Below are 19,764 nucleotides of genomic sequence, written 5' to 3'. Positions count from 1 at the left end.
GTAGAAGGCGATATGAAGAAGAGAAAATGAAGAAGGGGAAAGAAATGGAGGGAGAATGAAGAAGAGCGGAAAATGAAGAAGGGAAAATGAAGACGAAAATGAAGCGGAGAAAATGAAGAAAAAGGAAAAAAGGAAAAAGCAAAATGAAGGGGAAATCAAATAAGGGGAAAATGAAATGCAGGAAAAATGAAGGAAAGGGGAAAAAAGGGAAAAAAAGAAGAGGAGAAACAGAGGAGAAGAAAAAGAAGAGGAGAAAAATAAGAGGGAAAAATGAATAAAAAGTAAATATAAAGAAGGAAAATGGATAAAGAGAAACCAAATGACGGAAAAAATGAAACGAGAACAAAAGAAACGGATAATGAAGGGGAAACAAAAATCGAAAATAAAGAAGGGGAAATCACGCTTGACAGGACCCAATCGCTTACACTCCCTTGATCCTACACGCCCCGCCCTTCACTAGACACAAATATGCTTCCTCTTGAGTCTAAGCCGAGGAGACCACAGCCTGACCCTCCTCCTCCTCCTCCTCCTCCTCCTCCCCCTCCTCGTCCATATCCATCTAATCCTTCTCCAACCTCCTCTTCTTGTCCTGCTCCTTCTCCTTCCTCTTATGTTTTACTTTTTTCCCTCTTCATCAACGCCTCCTCCTCCTCCTCCTCCTCTTCCTCTTCTTCTCATCCTCTTCCTCCTTCTCATCTTATTCCTCTTTCTCCTCCTCCTTTTTCTCGTCTTACTCCTCCTCCTTCTTTGCTTCCTTCTCGTCTTCCTCCTCTTCCTCTTTTTTCTCATCTTCCTCCTTCTCCCTCTTCTCTTTCTCGTTTTCCTCCTCCTCCTCCTTCTGTTCCTTATCGTCTTCCTCTTCTTCCTACTTTTTCTCATCTTCCTCCTACTCTCTCTCCTCTTTCTCGTCTTCCTCCTCCTCCTCCTCCTCCTCCTCCTCCTCCTTCTAGTCTTCCTTCTCTTCTTCCTTTCTTTTTCTTCTTCTTCCTTTTCATCCTCAAATATCGGAAGTATTGTCACATTCAATCCTTAATTCAGACAGATTTAAGGTGACGTACTGAATCGCCTTTAAGCCTTCTCCCGATCCTCCTTCTTTCTTACTCTTTCTTCCTTATTTTTTGTCCTCCTTCTTCTTTTCTCCAGTTCTTTCTTTTCTCCGAACCTGCCGCCTCTCGCTTCCCTTTTTCTTTTCTTCCTTTTCTCTTTCTTTTTTATCATCTTTTTCGTCGTGATCACCGTTTATTTTTTTTGTCTCCATCATTATCAATATCATCATCTTTGTTACTCTTGCTCTTTTTGGCGTTCTTGTTCTTTCTCTTCTTCCTCTTCTTTCTCTTCTTCTTCATCTTCATTAGTTTTTATGATCATTGTCTTTTTCTTCTTACTCTTCTTCTTCTTCTTCTTTTTCTTCTTCTTCTTCTTCTTCTTCTTCTTCTTCTTCTTCTTCTTCTTCTTCTTCTTCTTCTTCTTCTTCTTCTTCTTCTTCTTCTAATTATTATTATTATTATTACTATTATTATTATCATTAACTGTTGTTCTTGTTGTTGTTGTTGTTCTTCCATTTCTATATTTCTACTGATCCTCCTCTAGGTTTGCCCATATATAATAGTTGTTTTTGAGAGAGAGAGACTGACAGACAGACAGACACTGACACCATGACGGCATATAGTACTGAATGAACAGCGCATAAAGACACATCCTGGCCGCTGTTAGGAAGAAATGACTGTAGACAGGTCGTGTTAGGCGCGCGCAGGGCGACAGATGGCCAGTTAAGGCTGACGGAATTGCCGATGCAGGGGAAAGGGGGGGACACATGGAAGGTTAATTGTGAGCATGTGCGTTTACGTGTGTGTGTGTGTGTGTGTGTGTGTGTGTGTGTGTGTGTGTGTGTGTGTGTGTGTGTGTGTGTGTTTGATTCCACGAACGCACTTGAACGCCTCCCTTTAACACACACTTCTCACGTAGCCGCTAAAAAACAAAAACAAAAAAATTGCATGTTACATAACGATTCGCTGTGGGAGGCCGACCCTTGTGTGTGTGTGTGTGTGTGTGTGTGTGTGTGTGTATACCCTTAGCAACCAGTACATACACACCCCGTGGCCCTGTGCCTCCCCAGAGGCCGCAGCGACACACCCCAGATCAGCGCCACCCTACCCTCGTCTCCTCCCGCGGCCCTTCAGCCTCCCTCCTCCTCGCTTCACCTCCTTTCCCTGGCCCCTCCGCCTCCCTTCGCCTCCTTTCCCCTCGGGTTTTCTTCATGCCGCTATCAAGGCCTTAATGTTGATTTAGATCTTGAATTATAATGGGCCTTATACCGATCTTGGCGAGACACCGCCGGGGACGCAAGCCTTCTTAACTGATCCCTTCATCCTGTCACAGCGCTCGCCCTGATTAATCTTTAAACTTGACCCTCAGTTAAGGACTTGGAGCCCTCTTGTGATTCACCATTGTAAATTTTTTAGTAAAATGGAGATATGAAATTATTATTTCCGTACTACTAGTTATAATAACATCCATCACAATATGGCTTACTACTTGAAATGGTATCTTGTGCTTTACCTTCCTTTACTTTTTTTTTCATCCGTTTTATTATTTTTTTCATATCCTATTCTTTCTCTTCCGCACATCATTTCTCTTGTGCTTTACTACTTTATTATTTTTCGAGATATCAATCAATCAATCATTGGGGGCATACGCTAGGGAGCGCGTTGCCTAGCCCATCCTATTACGCAATCTCTGGAGGTTCCTCCAATTCTCCCTGCAGGCCCTTTTTTTTTCTTATATTTCAAAATATAAATAGATAAATACAGCTTGTTTGCGTGCCCGCGCTCAAGGTTGTGTACATAAAAATTATATACACACACTACATAATTATAACCCTGTGTGGGAGGGTGTTTGTGTGTGTCCTTGTTGATGTATGTTTCTTTGGGTCTTTTCAAGAGCCCCGAGGCCGGGGAACACAGGTCACTGTATACCAGAGTAACCTGACACTGTTGGCAACGCGCACCCCCCCTTGGCAACAGTGAATTAGCTGTATGGGACACAGAGGGGCCCTGTTGTGGGTCGGCCACGTGAACAGTGTCAACGTAAACCCATAGACGTGCCCTACCCCTGCCAGCCAGTCCTTGACGCCGGGCACCGCTCGGGAGTAATTCTAGGCAGCACTTTACGCCCTGACTCCACCATAGAAGGATCCCCAGCAGACACCACCTCGAGGCGCTCCTCTGTGTATCACCTGCGTACACGACTGTCTGTGAGTGTTGGGTTGGTGGAGAGACACAAGCGCCCGCTCGCTTACTGATTGTCATCTCTTTCTCCCTATCTTTCCCCGTTAACCCCGCAGTCGATTTTGTTTGGTATTAAAAGTGTTGCTATTTTTTTTTATAATAATGGTGTAAATACGACTTATTTCTGACACAATTTCCTGTGTCTTGTTCACCTTCCTTGTTGCCTAAGTCCATTGTCTCTGTTTGGTAAAGGGTTGTCGTTGACTGTTTGTTTGATGGTAATACTTTTAATGCAATCTAGCTGTGATTGGCCTTTTTTCTCTCCCATTCATCGTCGCCGTTATGGAAATCTGTTATCGTTGTCACGCTCGTTCAGTTACTCCGTGATTCGCTTCGTGTCCGTCACCGTAACGACGACAAAGAAAACTTGCTCTGTGCTCGATGTCTCACTGGCCATTTTTTCCCTTTCAACTGAAGTCTCTTTCTTTTTGTCCTGTCCTTTCGACGTTGAAGTTATCAAAAGGACACGTCAGCTACAGCCGCAACTATTTTTACGACAACGAGAATAACTGACCCACTGCATTTTCCTATACACTCCATTTCCTTTTCTGGATCTTTGTCGCCGCCTTTTGAAAGTGTATCAAAGCAACATTTAATAATGGTAGAATCCATTCATCGATGACTAAAAAGAAAACGACCCAGCGTGGTGTTGTACCAGGCCAGAGTGTAGGAGCCGGAACAAACTGTAGGTAAGGTTGAGCGGAAGCTGTGCCTGGTCTCGGTGGCCGTGGTGGGTATGAAACCATTTCTCAGGGACACAGGGCAAATGTGACTACCCGGGTGGGATTCGAACCGGGCCCCGCGGAATCGCAGCAAGACTTGCTAACCACTACACCACCGAGACATCTATTGAATGTTGGAGACTGTCAGGGAAGCTCGTGAAGTGACGATTGTGGTGTGTAGTGGCTAATATTTATGGGACGAACCTGAGTGGGCGACGGAGGAGGAAGTACCTGTTATTTTAACGTATTAGACCATTTATAGTTACACTGGCATTTACTAAGACACACACACACACACACACACACACACACACACACACACACACACGACAGCACCACGCACTCCTGCAAGCACCAGAGGCAATATTATTCTAACCCCTTCCTCTGTTCTCTCCTTCCCTCCTACTCTCTTCCTCTTTTCTTCCTTTGTTCTCTTCTTCTTTCACTGTCTTCTTCTTTCTGTCTGCCTGCTGCCGTACCTCTCTCTCTCTCTCTCTCTCTCTCTCTCTCTCTCTCTCTCTCTCTCTCTCTCTCTCTCTCTCTCTCTCTCTCTCTCTCTCTCTCTCTCTCTCTCTCTCTCTCTCTCTCTCTCTCTCTCTCTCTCTCTCTCTCTCTCTCTCTCTCTCTCTCTCTCTCTCTCTCTCTCTCTCTCTCTCTCTCTCTCTCTCTCTCTCTCTCTCTCTCTCTCTCTCTCTCTCTCTCTCTCTCTCTCTCTCTCTCTCTCTCTCTCTCTCTCTCTCTCTCTCTCTCTCTCTCTCTCTCTCTCTCTCTCTCTCTCTCTCTCTCTCTCTCTCTTCTTTTTCTGCTTTCCATTTGTTTTCTCATTTTTCATATTTCTTCCCTAATATTTTTGTCTTTTCCAAATATTTTCGTACTTTCTCCTTTCTGTTCTTTCTCTTTTTTTGTTCCTCTCACCGTCATTCCGTTTATTCATTACCTCCTCGTCCTTACCTTCCTTTTTAATTCTCCTTCTCTACCTCACTTCCTTCCTTCCTTCCCTGTTTTCAATTTATCCGTTTCTCCTCTCCCCCCCCGCTTCTCGCTTTCCATCTCTCCTCCTTGCTCTACTTTTAATACCTCCCCATCCTCCACTTTTCCTTCTTTCCTTACTTTCTCTATTACGTTCTTTTCATCCACTCCTTCCTTCTTTCCTTTTAGCCTTCTTCTTTCTCCTTTCTTTCATTTCAACTCACACCTCTCCCTCTCATACTCAAATAGCCCTTCTTTCCATTCTACTTCATCCCTTATACTCCTTCCCTCCTTTCCTTTCACCTTCCTCCTTTCCTTCTACCTTTTCTCTTTCTCCCTTCTTTCATATCAACTCACACCCTCCCTCCTTTCCCCACAAAACCCTTCTTTTCATTCCCTCTCATCCCTTTCTCCTTTCCTTCTTCCCGTTGACTTCCTTCTTTTCTTCTAGCCTTTCTCTTTCTCCCTTCCTTTGTTGTAACTCATACCCCTCCCTCTTATCCTTAAACATCCCTCCTTTTCATTCTCCTCCCTTCCTCTCTCTCCTTCCCTCCATCCCGTTCACCTTCCTTCTTTCTTCCTTCTCTTCTTTCTCCTTCCTCCGGGCGTGAAGGATGACCTCCACGCAGTAAATAAAGGCACAGTAAACAGCTTTGCAAACAGGAAACTTTTCGCGCGTTGCCGAAGCTGTTCAGGAGTAAATAAATGAGTGAGAGAGGAAAGGATAATGGGAGGAAGGGAAGGAGGGAAGGAGTGAGAGAGGGACGGGAGGAAGGAAGGAAGGAAGGGAAAGAGGGAAAGTGAGTGAGGAAGGTAAAGCATGGCAGAACGGAATGAATGCGAGAGAGAGGAATGAATAAAGGGAAAGGAGAGGGAGGGAGGTAGGAAGGAGGATGGAAAGAAGGAAGGCAGAGAGAGAGAGAGGAATGTGGGTAAAGAAAGACAGAACGGAATGAGGGAAACGTAAATATGCTAAGTAAATGTGTGAGGAAGAAATAACGAAAGAATGGAGAGTGACTGAGGGAAGGAGGGGGAAGGAAGGGGGGAAGGAAGGAAGGGAAAAGAGGGAATGTGGTAAAGATATGACAGAACGGAATGAGGAGGAAAGTAAATATGCCAAGTAAATGTGTGAGGAAGGGATGACGGACGAATGGGGAGGAAGGGAGTGAGTGAATGAGGGAAGGAGTGATAGAGGGAGGGAATGAAGGAAGGAGATGAAGGAATGTGGGTAAAGAAAGACAGAAGAGAACGAAAAGAAAACTAAATATGCCTCTGTTTAATGTTTTTATTTTTACCTTATCTTTTATTATTAATCTTCCTTCTCTTCCTCACCAGGGCAACCATGATGGGCGTGAGAGTAGGCGTGGCGGTGCAGCTAGTGTTGGTGGGTGTGGCCGCGGTGGTGTCGGCCACGCCCCTCCAGCAGGGAGATGACCCCGCCGCGGTGCAGAGCCTCTTCCCTGACCTGGTGGAGACAGTCAAGGAGCTGGTCAACACGGACAAAGGTGAGGGAGCTTGTAGAGGTTAGGCGAGCTTGATAGGTGTTAGTAGTTCTATTTTTTTTTACAGCAAGAAAGGCAGTTCAAGGGAAAAAACAACAACAGCAGCAGAAAAAGTCCGCTAGACGCCGCTCCGACAAATGAAAAAAGAGCTAGAGACCAGAAGAGATTCCAATTTCGGGTGTTGTAGGAGAAAAAGAAGGAGGATAGAATGAAGGTGAACGGGAAGGAGGAAAGGAGAAAGGGAGGGAGGAGCGAGGAAAGGAAGGCAGAAGGGAGGGAAGGTGTTTTAGCATAGGAGGGCGGGGTGTAAGTTGAAATGAGAGGAGAGAGAATGAAGAAGGCTACGTTGGGGAGGAGGAAGGAAAGGAAAACAGAAGGGAGAGAAGGTGTTTTAGCATAGGAGGGAGGCGTGTGAGTTGAAATGAGAGGAGAGAGAAAGAGGAAGGCTAGGTTTGGGAGGAGGAAGGAAAGGATGAAAGGCAGACGGGAGGGAGGGTGTGTGAGGATAGGAGGGAGGGGTGAGAGTTGAAATGAGAGGAGAGAGAAAGAGGAAGGCTAGGTTTGGGAGGAGGAAGGAAAGGATGAAAGGCAGACGGGAGGGAGGGTGTGTGAGGATAGGAGGGAGGCGTGTGAGTTGAAATGAGAGGAGAGAGAAAGAGGAAGGCTAGGTTTGGGAGGAGGAAGGAAAGGATGAAAGGCAGACGGGAGGGAGGGTGTGTGAGGATAGGAGGGAGGCGTGTGAGTTGAAATGAGAGGAGAGAGAAAGAGGAAGGCTAGGTTTGGGAGGAGGAAGGAAATGATGAAAGGCAGACGGGAGGGAGGGTGTGTGAGGATAGGAGGGAGGGGTGAGAGTTGAAATGAGAGGAGAGAGAAAATTGACAGCTAAAAGGCAAGGAGGAAGGAAGGACAGAGGATAGATAGCTGGCGTTGGTGGTGTAGTGATGGGAACAGTTGTGGTGTTAATAGGATATAATTATAGCTGATGTGGAAAAAGCAGTACTTGTAGCTTCAGGAGTGGCAGTAGTCTGGAAGTATATTTAGGAGAAAGGACAAGTGATAGAGAAAGAGTGGCAGCCTGGGAAGTAACTGATAAGACAAGACCAAAGGGAGGCCGCTGAGTAGATGGTGTGATGAAATTATGAAATTCACGGAAAGTTTACATTGAAAACAACAACAACAACAACAAAAAAAAAAAACGACCCACAGAAGAGGAACGCGTTGAAACGTTTGGGAAAGACATTTTGTACTAATCATTCTCATTTTGTCTCTTGCTTAACTTTTTTTTTTATATACCTCCCCTTTAATTTTTTTCGTTAGTTTTCATTTTCATCTTCATTGTTTTCCTCTTTCACCTTTATTTTTTTTCGTTAGTTTTCATTCTAATCCTCATTGTTTACCTCTTTCACTTCTATTTTTTTTCGTTAGTTTTCATTCTAATCCTCATTGTTTACCTCTTTCACTTCTATTTTTTTTCGTTAGTTTTCATTCTAATCCTCATTGTTTACCTCTTTCACTTCTATTTTTTTCGTTAGTTTTCATCTTCATTGTTTTCCTCTTTCACCTCTATTTTTTTCATTAGTTTTCATTCTCATCTTCATGGCTTTCCTCTTTCACCTTTCCATCATCCTCATTTACCTCCTCTTTATGCCATAGCTGTTTTATTATTTTTTTTAAACCTTCATCTTTCTTCACGTTCCTGTATCCCACATTCAGAAAAGAGAAAAGTGTACACATCAAGAATTCATCAGTGACAAGATTGGCTCGTGTATTCAACGGACTAACTTTCTCTTTACTCTCTTTCTTCCTCTCGTAATGCGGCGTGGAGCTTGGGCGTGGAAGTATTGTTGCCACGTTGCTCTTGTTCAGAATTAATCTCGTGAGTAAGCCGATGTTACATTTTCAAAGTTTCCGGACTAATATTTTACTGAGAGAGGGAGAGGGAGAGGGAGAGAGAGGGAGAGGTAGAGAAAGCTAATCCTTCTACTACCACAACCATCACCACCACGACTACTACCACCACTACAACCACTACTACTACCTCTACCACCACTACCACGACTATTTCTGCTATCACTACAACCACCGCCACGACCACTACTACTGCTACTACTACTACTACTACTACTACTACTACTGTTACTACTTCTCTATCGGCCTCCAGATAAGAAAGGCACACAGCCTCCTTAGCAGCCATAAATATAAAGGCAAGTACCTCTATGCACATTAAACCTTCACTTCTCTCACGCCATTATCGGTCTCTTGTTTATGGAGCACGGGAAGCAGAAGTGAAAATTAATAATGAAAAAATTGCTTGTCCCCCCCCCCCTCCCTCCTTCTCCATCTCCCCCTTCCCTTCCCTACATTCTGTTTTAATTTCTCTTCTGTCTTTTATTTTATTGCCTTATTTTTTTATAGTTTTGTCGTTTTATTATTTTTTTTTTGCTTTCGTTGTTGTATATATATTTTTATTTTTTTTGTTTTGTTTTCGTGTCCTTGTCTTTTTTCTTTCTTTATTTTTTTCTCTTTTTTTCTTTCCTTTGTTTCTTTTTTTCTTTATATCCCTTTTTCTTTCATTTTCTTCCCATTTTTCTTTTTCTTCTTATTCAGTATTTTGACTAGTATGCTTATGTTTTCTGTCTATCCTTTTTCGTTTTTCTTCTCAATTTGTATCATTAGCTTTGGTCATGCTTTTTTCTCTGTCTTTTTTTAATTATGCATTTTTCTTCCTTCTTTTTCCCTGATTTTTCTTCATCTGATATTTGTTTCTTTTCATAATCGCACTATTTCACTACACAGAGCCTTTTTACCTTTTCTTCTTTTCATTACAGGTAAATCTATATTTTTTCATTTACCAACTGTTACACACACACACACACACACACACACACACACACACACACACACACACACCACTTTACATGATTACAGTAACAAACGCTTCAGGCAACCATCCGTAGACTCTTCTTGTTTTTACCTCGTCCCAAATTAATTAAGGGAGAAAGGTGTGGCAGGAAGTAGGAAGCTCAGACAGGATAACATATTTTTTTTTGCTTAGTCTATTTTTAAGGTGTATTTTCCTTCTCTTTGTTCCTCTTCCTTTATTATGATTTCTTTTTTTTCTTGATGATTTGTTTTCTGTTATTTATATTGTCTGTCTTTCCTTCCTTCTTCTATGTGTACGTGATTTCTTTCTATTCGTGTCTCTCTTTCTCTTTTAAATGTTCTTTTCTTATACATTATTTTCTATTTTCCTTTAATTTATGGTCTCCTTCCTTTCTTCTTTTTTTTCACTTTCTATCTCCGTTTTTCCTTACTTTTCCTTTTTATTGGTTTTCTTTTTTCTTGATTTTTTTTGTTTTTTCATATTACTTTTGTTTTGTCTATTCTTTCCTTTTTTCACATTATTTTTTTCCACCTAGTAAAGCTAAAGGAAGAAGGGCGGGAATGGGCTGATCAAAATGGCTATGTAATGGTGTGAGTACTTATATATTTTACATTATGCAGGGTCCAAAAAATGATTAAGATGGAATAAACTAACAAGAGAAGGGACTTGCAAAGGGGAAGTAAGGCCAGGAAAGGGGAAGCATGTAGATTGTAAGGGCGGATCCGAAACCTTATGTGCGTGCCCTAATAAGTCTCACTGCAAGGTTATGTAAAGTGGGTTAGGTTGAGAGAGGTGAGGAAATGAAGTTTGTATCAGATTCCTTTTTCTTTTGTTGGAGCAGCGTCTGGCGGGCTTTTTGGTTGTTTTGTTTTAGTTTTTTCCCTTGAGCTGCCTCCCTAGTTGTAAAGATGTAGTGTAGACCTGTTCATCATACTCGTGAGCTAATGATTTCCTCCCACTCACAGGTAAGAGCAGATTATATTAGGAATGTTACGAAAGACACCATGAGCTCATTAACGTTTTACCTTACCTTGCTTTGTGCACTTCCTTTTTAATTAATGTTTTCCAGGGCCAGGTTCAGGTGGGGGTACGTAAGGTGAGGGAAGGGAAGGAAAAGAAAAAACATAACAGGAAAGAAATAAAGGAAATAAATGGATAGAAAAAGAGCGGAAATTAAAAGATAGGAAACGAAAGAAAAGGAAAATATAGGAAAGGATAGGAGAGGAGAGGAAAATAAAGGAAATCAAAGAGAATGAAAGGAACAGGAAAGTAAAGGAAAGCTTGGATAATTACCGTGGAATGTTGCCCCGATCCACACACCTGTAGCTTACTCAATTAGTACACCATGTTCACGTGAGACTAGATCATGCTAGCTGAGGCAAGGTAAGGTAAGGGAAGGAAAGGAAAGGATATTACTGTGGATTACGATAGGTTACAAAAGGTTAGGTTAGAAAATAAATGTAAGATGATTCAGGTATAATCCTTGCTAGATAAATACAGTTGCGGTGATTATTATTGCAACGTCATCCAGCTACTCATCTCCACCTGCAGCTTAATTAATCCCTCTCCCGTACAGGTGTGCAGGAGCAGCTGCTGGCCACCATGCGGGACATCGCCGGCACGCAGGAGAGGCTGCAGCAATTCCTGATGGGCGGGGCACCCGTGGCCTCAGGTGGGTGGCTCTGGTGCACGGCTTCCTGTCTCAACGCTGCCTTGTGTGTATGTGAGGCTGTAGTGCAAGGGCTCCTGTACGTCTTTTCGTTACATGATAAGAGGGAGTGTTAGCTTTAACTTTCAAAATGGTACATTAACACCTAAGACATGAAAAGACATATTCCGGTGCAGTCTAGAGTCCCACAAAATGCGACCCCGAGATAGAAAGGAATAAAAAAGAATCCTTCAGAAAAGTCGTCCCCACCGAGCAGTGCATCGCCGCTGTGCCGGTAACCTCCACCCAGGGCGAGGTGATTGGACTCTAAGTAATCCAGGAAAAGGCTGTTGCTTGGCTTCATACGGACAACTTAAGGTAGTGGCCATCAGTACGTGAACACTGAATGCATCTCACTACCAAGGCTGTTAAACTCAAGGGAAAATATTAACACTTATTCCCACAAATACTTTACGATGAAAGGAAGTGTGGAATGGGTACGAATTCAAGCACAGACCTTCTCGTGTTTGTTGTGGTTGTACAAAGAAGGCTGCTTGGTGTGTGTGTGTGTGTGTGTGTGTGTGTGTGTGTGTGTGTGTGTGTGTGTGTGTGTGTGTGTGTGTGTGTGTGTGTGTGTGTGTGTGTGTGTGTGTGTGTGTGTGTGTGTGTGTGTGTGTGTGTGTGTGTGTGTGTGTGTGTGTGTGTGTGTGTGTGTGTGTGTTTGTCTGTCTGTCTGTCTGTCTGTGTGTGTGTGTGTGTGTGTGTGTGTGTGTGTGTGTGTGTGTGTGTGTGTGTGTCATTTCATATGAGTAGCTAAAAGTGGAGAGTTTTAAATGGACGAATTCAGTACGTTTATATAAAGCTTTTTGAAGTGGTCTGATGCTCTTAAATGATATAAAGGGCTTGCCTGAGGAGTTTAGGGAAAGCCACTTATTTCATTCACGCTCGAATTTCAAACTGTCGTCATGACCTTTCGGGCTTTACCTGCGCCGCCCTCGACTCACCTGCGCTGGCTTTCATATTTATTGGATGTGAAGTATTTGTCATTTTTTGCTTATTTTCGCTGGTTTTTGTTTTGTTATTTTCATTTATTCGTTATTTACCTTATGGTCTATTTTTTTGTCTTGTACTTGCTAGTTTAGGTCTGTTTGTAAATTCCTTTTTGTGTATTTATGACTGTTTTTTGTTTTGTTATTTTTTTTATTTATTTATCATTTATTTCATAGTCTATTTTTGTCTTGTATTTGTTACTTTATGTCGATTTGCCACTTTATTGTTATCCTAATGTCGCTTTCCTCCTTCTTGTCTTCTCTTTTCCCTTTTTCTCCCTCATATCGTCTTCCTCTTTTTGTCCTTCCCTCTTCCATCGTTATTCCTCCTCCATCTCTCATTCCTTTTCCTCACTCCTCTCTCTCTCTCTCTCTCTCTCTCTCTCTCTCTCTCTCTCTCTCTCTCTCTCTCTCTCTCTCTCTCTCTCTCTCTCTCTCTCTCTCTCTCTCTCTCTCTCTCTCTCTCTCTCTCTCTCCTTTCTTCCTCCTTCATCTCTTATTCCTCCTTCATTTCTTCCTTATGCACCTTTCTCCTCAACACCCTCTCACTTCTTTCTTACCCGCATTGTCCTCCTCCTCCTTTTCTCCTCCACCTTCCTTTCCTCCTCCTCCCCCTCCTCCTCGTCCTCGCCCTCCTTGTCCTCATCGTCCTGCTTTTCCTCCTGCCAACAGAAATGACGGCGGCGGAGTCGGAGTCGGATTCTGATCCTAACAACAACTTGATCTACTTCACCAGGAACGTTGTGGCGGCCCTTAACGCAGGTGAGAGAGAGAGAGAGAGAGAGAGAGAGAGAGAGAGAGAGAGAGAGAGAGAGAGAGAGAGAGAGAGATCAAATACACACAGAGGTAGAGGAAGAGATAATAAATGGGAGATAAAATGAGAGGGTGCTAGTTAGAAAAGGAAAAGAAAGGAGTGGGCAGGAGAGAAGAGAGAAAGAGAAAAGAAGCTAAAGGGAAGAGATGTGTAGAAAGGAGAGGAAAGGAAAGGAGAGGAAAGAAAATGAGAGGAAAGAAAAGGAGAGGAAAGGAAAGGAGAGGAAAGGAAAGGAGAGGAAAGGAAAGGAAAAGAAAGCAGAGGAAAAGAAAGGAGAAGAGTGAGTCAGTAGAAGAGAAAAATAAAGGACAGATTTGTAGATACTAATGGAGAGGTATATATATAGACAGACGCACAGACAAACCAACACACACACACACACACACACACACACACACACACACACACACACACACACACACACACACACACACACACACACACACACACACACACACACACACACACACACACACACACACACACACACACACACACACACACACACACACACACACACACACACACACACACACACACACACACACACACACACACACACAGATAGACAGATAAACGTAGACAGCTAAACATACAGATAGATGAATAGATAGACAGATAAATGAAACGAATACCAATCCTTTTAAGACTATCCACGTGGTAATAGGACTGACGTTACGGCTGTGTTATGCTTTACGGTCATCTGGCATTTGCATATCGTCCTCCATTACAGCGAAGGGATAGGCGAAAGAAGATATTTATTAGGAACGTAAGAATATAAACGGGATAATGGCGCCGGCCGGGTTATTGTAATGTCCCTGGTGCAGTAAGAGCATGTGGCCGTGAGTGTAATGAGCAATATCCCTTTTTTGTAATATCTGAAGGTTGTACAGATATTACTCTTACCGTTGATGCTGTATTTGGTAATTCAGCAGTAATGGTTCTAGTAATTTATGAATGGGGTATATTTTTTTTTTTTACAATTGTACAAGTCTGAACACGTGAGCATTATCAAAGAAATATATCACTGAAAAACAACAACTCTCACTTAACACTTCACACACACACACACACACACACTTACACTTCTGCCCCCTCCCCCCCATTTTCACACACACTTAATTTAACCCCCTAACCCCTCCTCCCCAAAGCTCCCCTCCCCCACCCCCTTCACCTGCCCCTCTTCTCCCAGGTAACAACACCCAGCTGGAAGGCATCATGACGGAGCTGAAGAATCTGAACGACAACTTCAAGGTTCATTTCAAGTGTGAGTATCGGGAGGGGAGAGGAGATACGGGCGGGGAGAGAAGAGGAGAGAAGACTGTAAGGGAGAAGAAGAGGTGAGGAGAGGAGGTAAGGGAGAGAAGAAGAAAAGGGAGGAGGAGAGAAGAGGAGAGAAGACTGTAAGGGAGAAGAAGAGGTGAGGAGAGAAGAAGAAAAGGGAGGAGGAGAGAAGAGGAGAGAAGACAAGACTATAAGGGAGAAGGAGAGGTGAGAAGAGGTAAGGGAGAGATGAAGAAAAGGGAGGAGGAGAGAAGAGGAGTGAAGGCTATAAGGGAGAAGGAGCGGTGAGGAGAGGAGGTAAGTGAGAGAAGATGAAAAGGGAGGAGGAGAGAAGAGGAGAGAAGACAAGACTATAAGGAAGAAGGAGAGGAGAGAAGAGGAGAGAAGACAAGACGAAAAGGGAATAGGAGAGGTAAGGAGAGGAGAGATGACGAAAAGGGAGGAGAGATGAGGGAAGGGGAGGAGAGGAGAGAAGACGAGAAAGGAGGAGAAGTGAGGAGAGAAAAGAAGACGGAAAGGGAGAAGGGGAGGCTATAAATAGGGATGGAGTGATGAGGAAGGAGAGAAGATAGAAAGTAGGTGAGGGGAGAGGGAAATTAAAAAGAGAGAGAGAGAGTAGAGTAGACGATGGAAGAGGAATGGAATGGAAGAGAGCAGAGTAGATGAAGATAATAAAGTTGACAAAATAGGAGAATGGAAAAGGAAAGAGAGAAAAAAATACGAGGATAGGAACAGAGAGGAAAAGAGAATGTAATAGGAGACAGAACGAAAGGGAGATAGATAGGAAAGAAAAAAAGGTGATTAGAGGAGGAAAATATGAGAAATGGAAGAATATATGAACAATGAGAAAGAACGAGAAATTATATAGGCGATAGAATGAGATGGAAATGGATAGAAAATGAAATGAAATGATATGAAAGGAGAGAGAAGAGGAAATGAACCTAAAGGGAGGGGAGGAAAAGGATAAAAGGGAAGGATAAGATATGAAAGAAAAGGACGAGAGGAAAGAGAATAGAAAACGAGATCAGGAAGAGGTAAGGATGGCAGTAAAAGGAAAGAGATAGAGCGAGAAGGGAAAGAGGAAATAAGATGGAAAGGAGACTCGAAATTATATGACTGAATACATGATAAAAGAAAACCCTAAAAGATCTGAGCAGAATATATTGGAGGGCAAGAGGAAATAAGGAAACAAAAAAGAAAAGTATTAATCGCTATTTATTCATTCATCCATCTATTTCTTTTTAGCATCATTTACTTCATTTACACATTCAGGCATTTAGTCTTTCATCGTTTTTGCTTCCATCTTTTTCACCATTTGCTCATTCATTCACTCATTTCTACCATTCATTCTTCAGTTTTATCTTCCTTCCTTCCTTCCTTCCTTCAGTCTTTTAACAATTTTTCTCCTTTATTCACTCCTTCGTTTCTTCCTACCATTCTTCCTTCAGTCTTTTAGCACCTTTTCTCCTTCATTCACTCCTTCCTTTCCTCAGTTCTTTAATATATTTACTCATTCATTCCCTCAACTTCTTCATTCAGTCATTAACTCATTCTCCCGTTCATTATTCTTTTCATTTTATTCTTGAAGACGTCTATTCCGTCCCACACTCACCCACTCACTCTCATTCTCCCGTTTATTCTCCCCTTCAGTTTACCCTTTAATTAACATGCCTATTCCCTCCTTCACCAACCCACTCATCTCTTCCCCTTCCGTTCCTGCAGCGGTGGCGTGCCCCGAGCCATTCATGCCCCTGGGAGACGAGTGTTTCAACTTCCAGCTGGAGGATCTGTCTTGGAACGCCTCCCGTACGCGCTGCCTCAAGCTGGGCGGCGAGCTGGCCATCCCCAAGAACCTGACCCAAGTGCGACTCTTCATCAACCAGAACTTCCGTGAGTCGTGGAGTCATTGTTGACCTTCGGCTGTTTTTGTTTTGTTTAGTTCTAGAAGCCCTTTATGAGACTTGCTACTGTGTTTTGTTTTTCTATATTGTGCTATAACTTGTTTTTAATCATCATCGTCTGTGCGTGTTTTATGTATTCTTGCACTTTCATAAGACCATCAACTCCACAACCACTTTCTCCTTCCCTCCGTCATTCTTCCTTCTTCAATATACCAATCAACAACATTAATACACCCCCCCCCACACACACACACCACCGCCATCACTCTCCGTTTCGCCCACAGCTCGCAAGAACCGCCGCAACTTCTGGCTGGGCGCCATCGAGAATAACAAGGTTTGGGAGTGGCTGTCCGGGGATGCCGTGAACCCCGACCTTTGGTACACCAACGAGCCCTCGGGTAACGGGGACTGCCTGGCCATGTTCGACGGCTGGGAGCACCCTCTCAGCGACTTCCCCTGCGAACGCGAGCGCCGCGCCATTTGTGAGCGTGTCATGAGGTTGAACTAAAGGAAGAGTTGACGACTTGGCAGCTACTCACCTGTCTTCACACCTACCTTCCTACCTGTCTATTTCCCTACCCACCTACCTTTCCACCTACCTTCCAACATGTCTTCTTCTCTACCAACCTACCTTCCCAACCCACCTTCCTCCGTGTCCATTTCCCTACCCATCTATCTTTCCATCTACCTTCCTCCCTGTCTACTTCCTTACTCATTTACTGTCCTACGTACCAACCTATCCACCTTCGTCCCTCCCTACCCACTTACCTGCCTGCCCACCTGCCTGCTTACCATTTTTTTCCTATCTCTCGTTCTTGATTTTTTTCCTCCTCTTCGTTCTCGCCCCCATCCACCACCATTACCTCTTCCTCCTCCTCCTTCTCCTCGTCCTCGTCACTCCAGAAGACCAGACGTCCTCAACCTCAACCCCAACCTCCACCTGCTCCTGCTGCCTCTGCTGGATCTTCCGCTTCTTAAACAGGTGCATTTTGAGTGTTTTAGTAGCGGTGGTAGGAGTGGGTGTAGATGGTCCTATTTTGCTAACGAGGAGGCTGTGCAGTAGGGGCTGTATTGGTGGGGGAAGTAGATGGGATGTGTAGTGGTGATGGGAGTAGATAAGGGAGTAGGAGTCGAAGTAGATGTTGGAGTAGCTTGCTTTCGGAGTAGTAGGTGGTTGGATTGTAGTAGTAATAGTAGTAACTGTTTTGGGTTGCTACTGCTGTGTACTGTCCTAAAATGTGTAGAGTGTCTTGGTGGCATAATGTTTGTTTCCAGGAGTAGTTGTTCGCTATTTCCGCTCACATTGTATTGTCAAGTAGATTTCACGTGTTTTGTGTAAGAGGTCTCTGTATCAGTTGGTTAGTAGTGTCCGTAACGTAATGAACCACTGTATCGCATCGTTTTGTATTGTTTGAATGGCACAATACACGCAATTAAAGAATTATTAATGAAACAGAAGTAGTGTTTTATTCTGTAGTGCATAAGCTCTTGTGGTGTGTGTGTGTGTGTGTGTGTGTGTGTGTGTTTGTGCGTGTGCGTGTGTAAACGAACATACACAAGCGCAAACTGTAGCCGCTGAAGCACCTAAAATTGATCCAATAAAACACACAACGCCTGAACGCAAACAATGGAATTTGATCCTGTGATTTCATCGCCTCGGTAACCTGATCGTCTGCCGCCCGCCTCCCTCCCTTTCCTCTCTCCCTTTCCCCCCTTCATCCATTTTCCTTGTTTTCCTTCTTTCCTCTGTTTATTTTTCCTTCCTCCTTTTCCCGCCCGCCTCCCTCCCTTTCCCCCCTTCATCCATTTTCCTTGTTTTCCTTCTTTCCTCTGTTTATTTTTCCTTCCTCCTTTTCCCGCCCGCCTCCCTCCCTTTCCCCCCTTCATCCATTTTCCTTGTTTTCCTTCTTTCCTCTGTTTATTTTTCCTTCCTCCTTTTCCTGCCTCTTCTTTTCCTCATTTCCTTTCTTTTCTTTGTCAATTTTCCAACTCTTCTTTTTCCTACTTCCCTTCTCCCTTATTTTGTTTTCTTCATTTTATATTCCTTCTCTCCTTATTCTTATCTCCTGCTTTCCTTATTCCCTTTCTTTCTCCATCTATTTTCCCTCCGTACTCTTCCCTTTCCTTTTCCTTATTTCTTATCTTTTCTCCACCTTTTTTGCTCTCTCCTATTTCCTATTCCCCCCTTTTTCCCTGTTCCCTTTCTTTCCTCTATTCTGAGTTTCCCTATTTTTTATGTTTGTTTCCTCCTTTCCTTTTCTCTTTTTCCTCCACCCCGTTTGTCCTTCCCTTTTCCCTATCTCCTTTGTTTCCTTCATAACGTTATCCTTCTTTACTACCCAACTCCTTATTCTCCTCCCTTTTCTTTGATGCCTTCCACTCTATACCGTGTCCCCTTTCTCTCCTTCACCCTTTTCCTCCTTCACCGTTCTCTGTCTCCTTTCTTTCTTCTTTCTCTTTCCCATGTCGTTTCTTTATTTTATTCTTTAATCTCTCTCTCTCTCACTTTCTTTTTTCTTTCTCTCTTTCTTTCTTTCTTTCTTTCTTTCTTTCTTTCTTTCTTTCTTTCTTTTATCTCTCTCTCTCTCTCTCTCTCTCTCTCTCTCTCTCTCTCTCTCTCTCTCTCTCTCTCTCTCTCTCTCTCTCTCTCTCTCTCTCTCTCTCTCTCTCTCTCTCTCTCTCTCTCTCTCTCTCTCTCTCATTTACTACCTTTTATCCTTTATTAATTTATCCCTTCCCACCCTCCGTTCTTTTTCTCACACTTCATTTTCTCTTTATTTCTGTTTCTCCCTCCCCTTCCTTTCACGCCTCAACTCCTCTCCTACTCCTACTCCTGTTCCTCACTCTATGCCTTTATTCTGTTATGTTTCAGCCGCTCTTCACTTCCCATTTTTCTTTTCTTTCTCGTTCCTCCACTCCTCTTTTTTCCCACCTCGCCCTTCTCTCTCTCTCTTGTATTTCAAATTGTCATCCCATCCTCTACAGATTTCCCGTCGTTTCCCTTCCATCTTCCCTATTCCCATTCTTATGTCTATTCCTTTTAATCCATTTGTTTCTTTTCTTTCCTCCTCCGTTCCATTATTTATTCCATTTCTCTTCCGTTTTACTACACTCACCCTGATTTTCGCTATATTTTTTCATTTCTTCCTCTTCCTCCTTCCTTTATCCTCTTCCGTCTGCTCTCTATTCATTCCATCTGTTTCCTCTTCCACTTCTCGCATTTCCTTTTCGCTCCGTTCACCCTGACCCTGGTTTTCCTCCCTCCCTTTCTCACTCTCCTTCATGCTTCCTCCGTTCTTTATCCTCGTCCGTTTTCCTTCCATCCATTTCACCTCTTTTCCATCTCTCACGCTTTCTTTTCTCTCCCATCACCCTGACTTAGCTATCCTCCATTCCTTCCTCGCCCTTCCTCGTCACCCAACCATTTTCCCCACCCTTCATTCCCCTGTCTCTGCCTCTACTCTTCCATCCTTCATACTTTCTCTCTGACTACCCCTCCCTTCCTTCCCGTCCTTCCTCACCCTTTCTTTCCCCCTCCCCACACCCCCTCTCTCCCATCTGTCATCCATCACGCGCCTCCCTCCATCCCTCCCTCCCGACCTGAGCCCTCCGCTGGTCCAGGCATTCAGGCATCAGCTGGGCCTTCGGTGGGGCGTCTAAACTGATCGCTTCTACTACTGTGCTCCTCAATTTGGCCGCACCTG

At 43.6% G+C, this 19,764-nt stretch overlaps 1 protein-coding gene across 1 annotated transcript; it reads left to right on the top strand.

Moving 5' to 3' along the window:
• Positions 1–3,085: 3,085 nt before the first annotated feature.
• LOC126998426 (type-2 ice-structuring protein-like) lies at positions 3,086–17,518 on the top strand. The gene is made up of 7 exons (XM_050860093.1): positions 3,086–3,253; positions 6,314–6,483; positions 10,941–11,036; positions 12,734–12,823; positions 14,068–14,142; positions 15,882–16,049; positions 16,345–17,518. The coding sequence occupies exons 2-7, from the start codon at positions 6,321–6,323 to the stop codon at positions 16,566–16,568; spliced, it is 816 nt and encodes a 271-aa protein (XP_050716050.1). The 5' UTR covers positions 3,086–3,253; positions 6,314–6,320; the 3' UTR covers positions 16,569–17,518.
• The last annotated feature ends 2,246 nt before the right edge of the window (positions 17,519–19,764 follow it).

The sequence above is a fragment of the Eriocheir sinensis genome, chromosome 14 (assembly GCF_024679095.1).
Source record: "Eriocheir sinensis breed Jianghai 21 chromosome 14, ASM2467909v1, whole genome shotgun sequence".
Classification (NCBI taxonomy): Eukaryota; Metazoa; Arthropoda; class Malacostraca; order Decapoda; family Varunidae; genus Eriocheir; species Eriocheir sinensis.
Note: the sequence above shows the minus strand (reverse complement) of the source record. Positions and strands in the feature narration are given on the sequence as shown.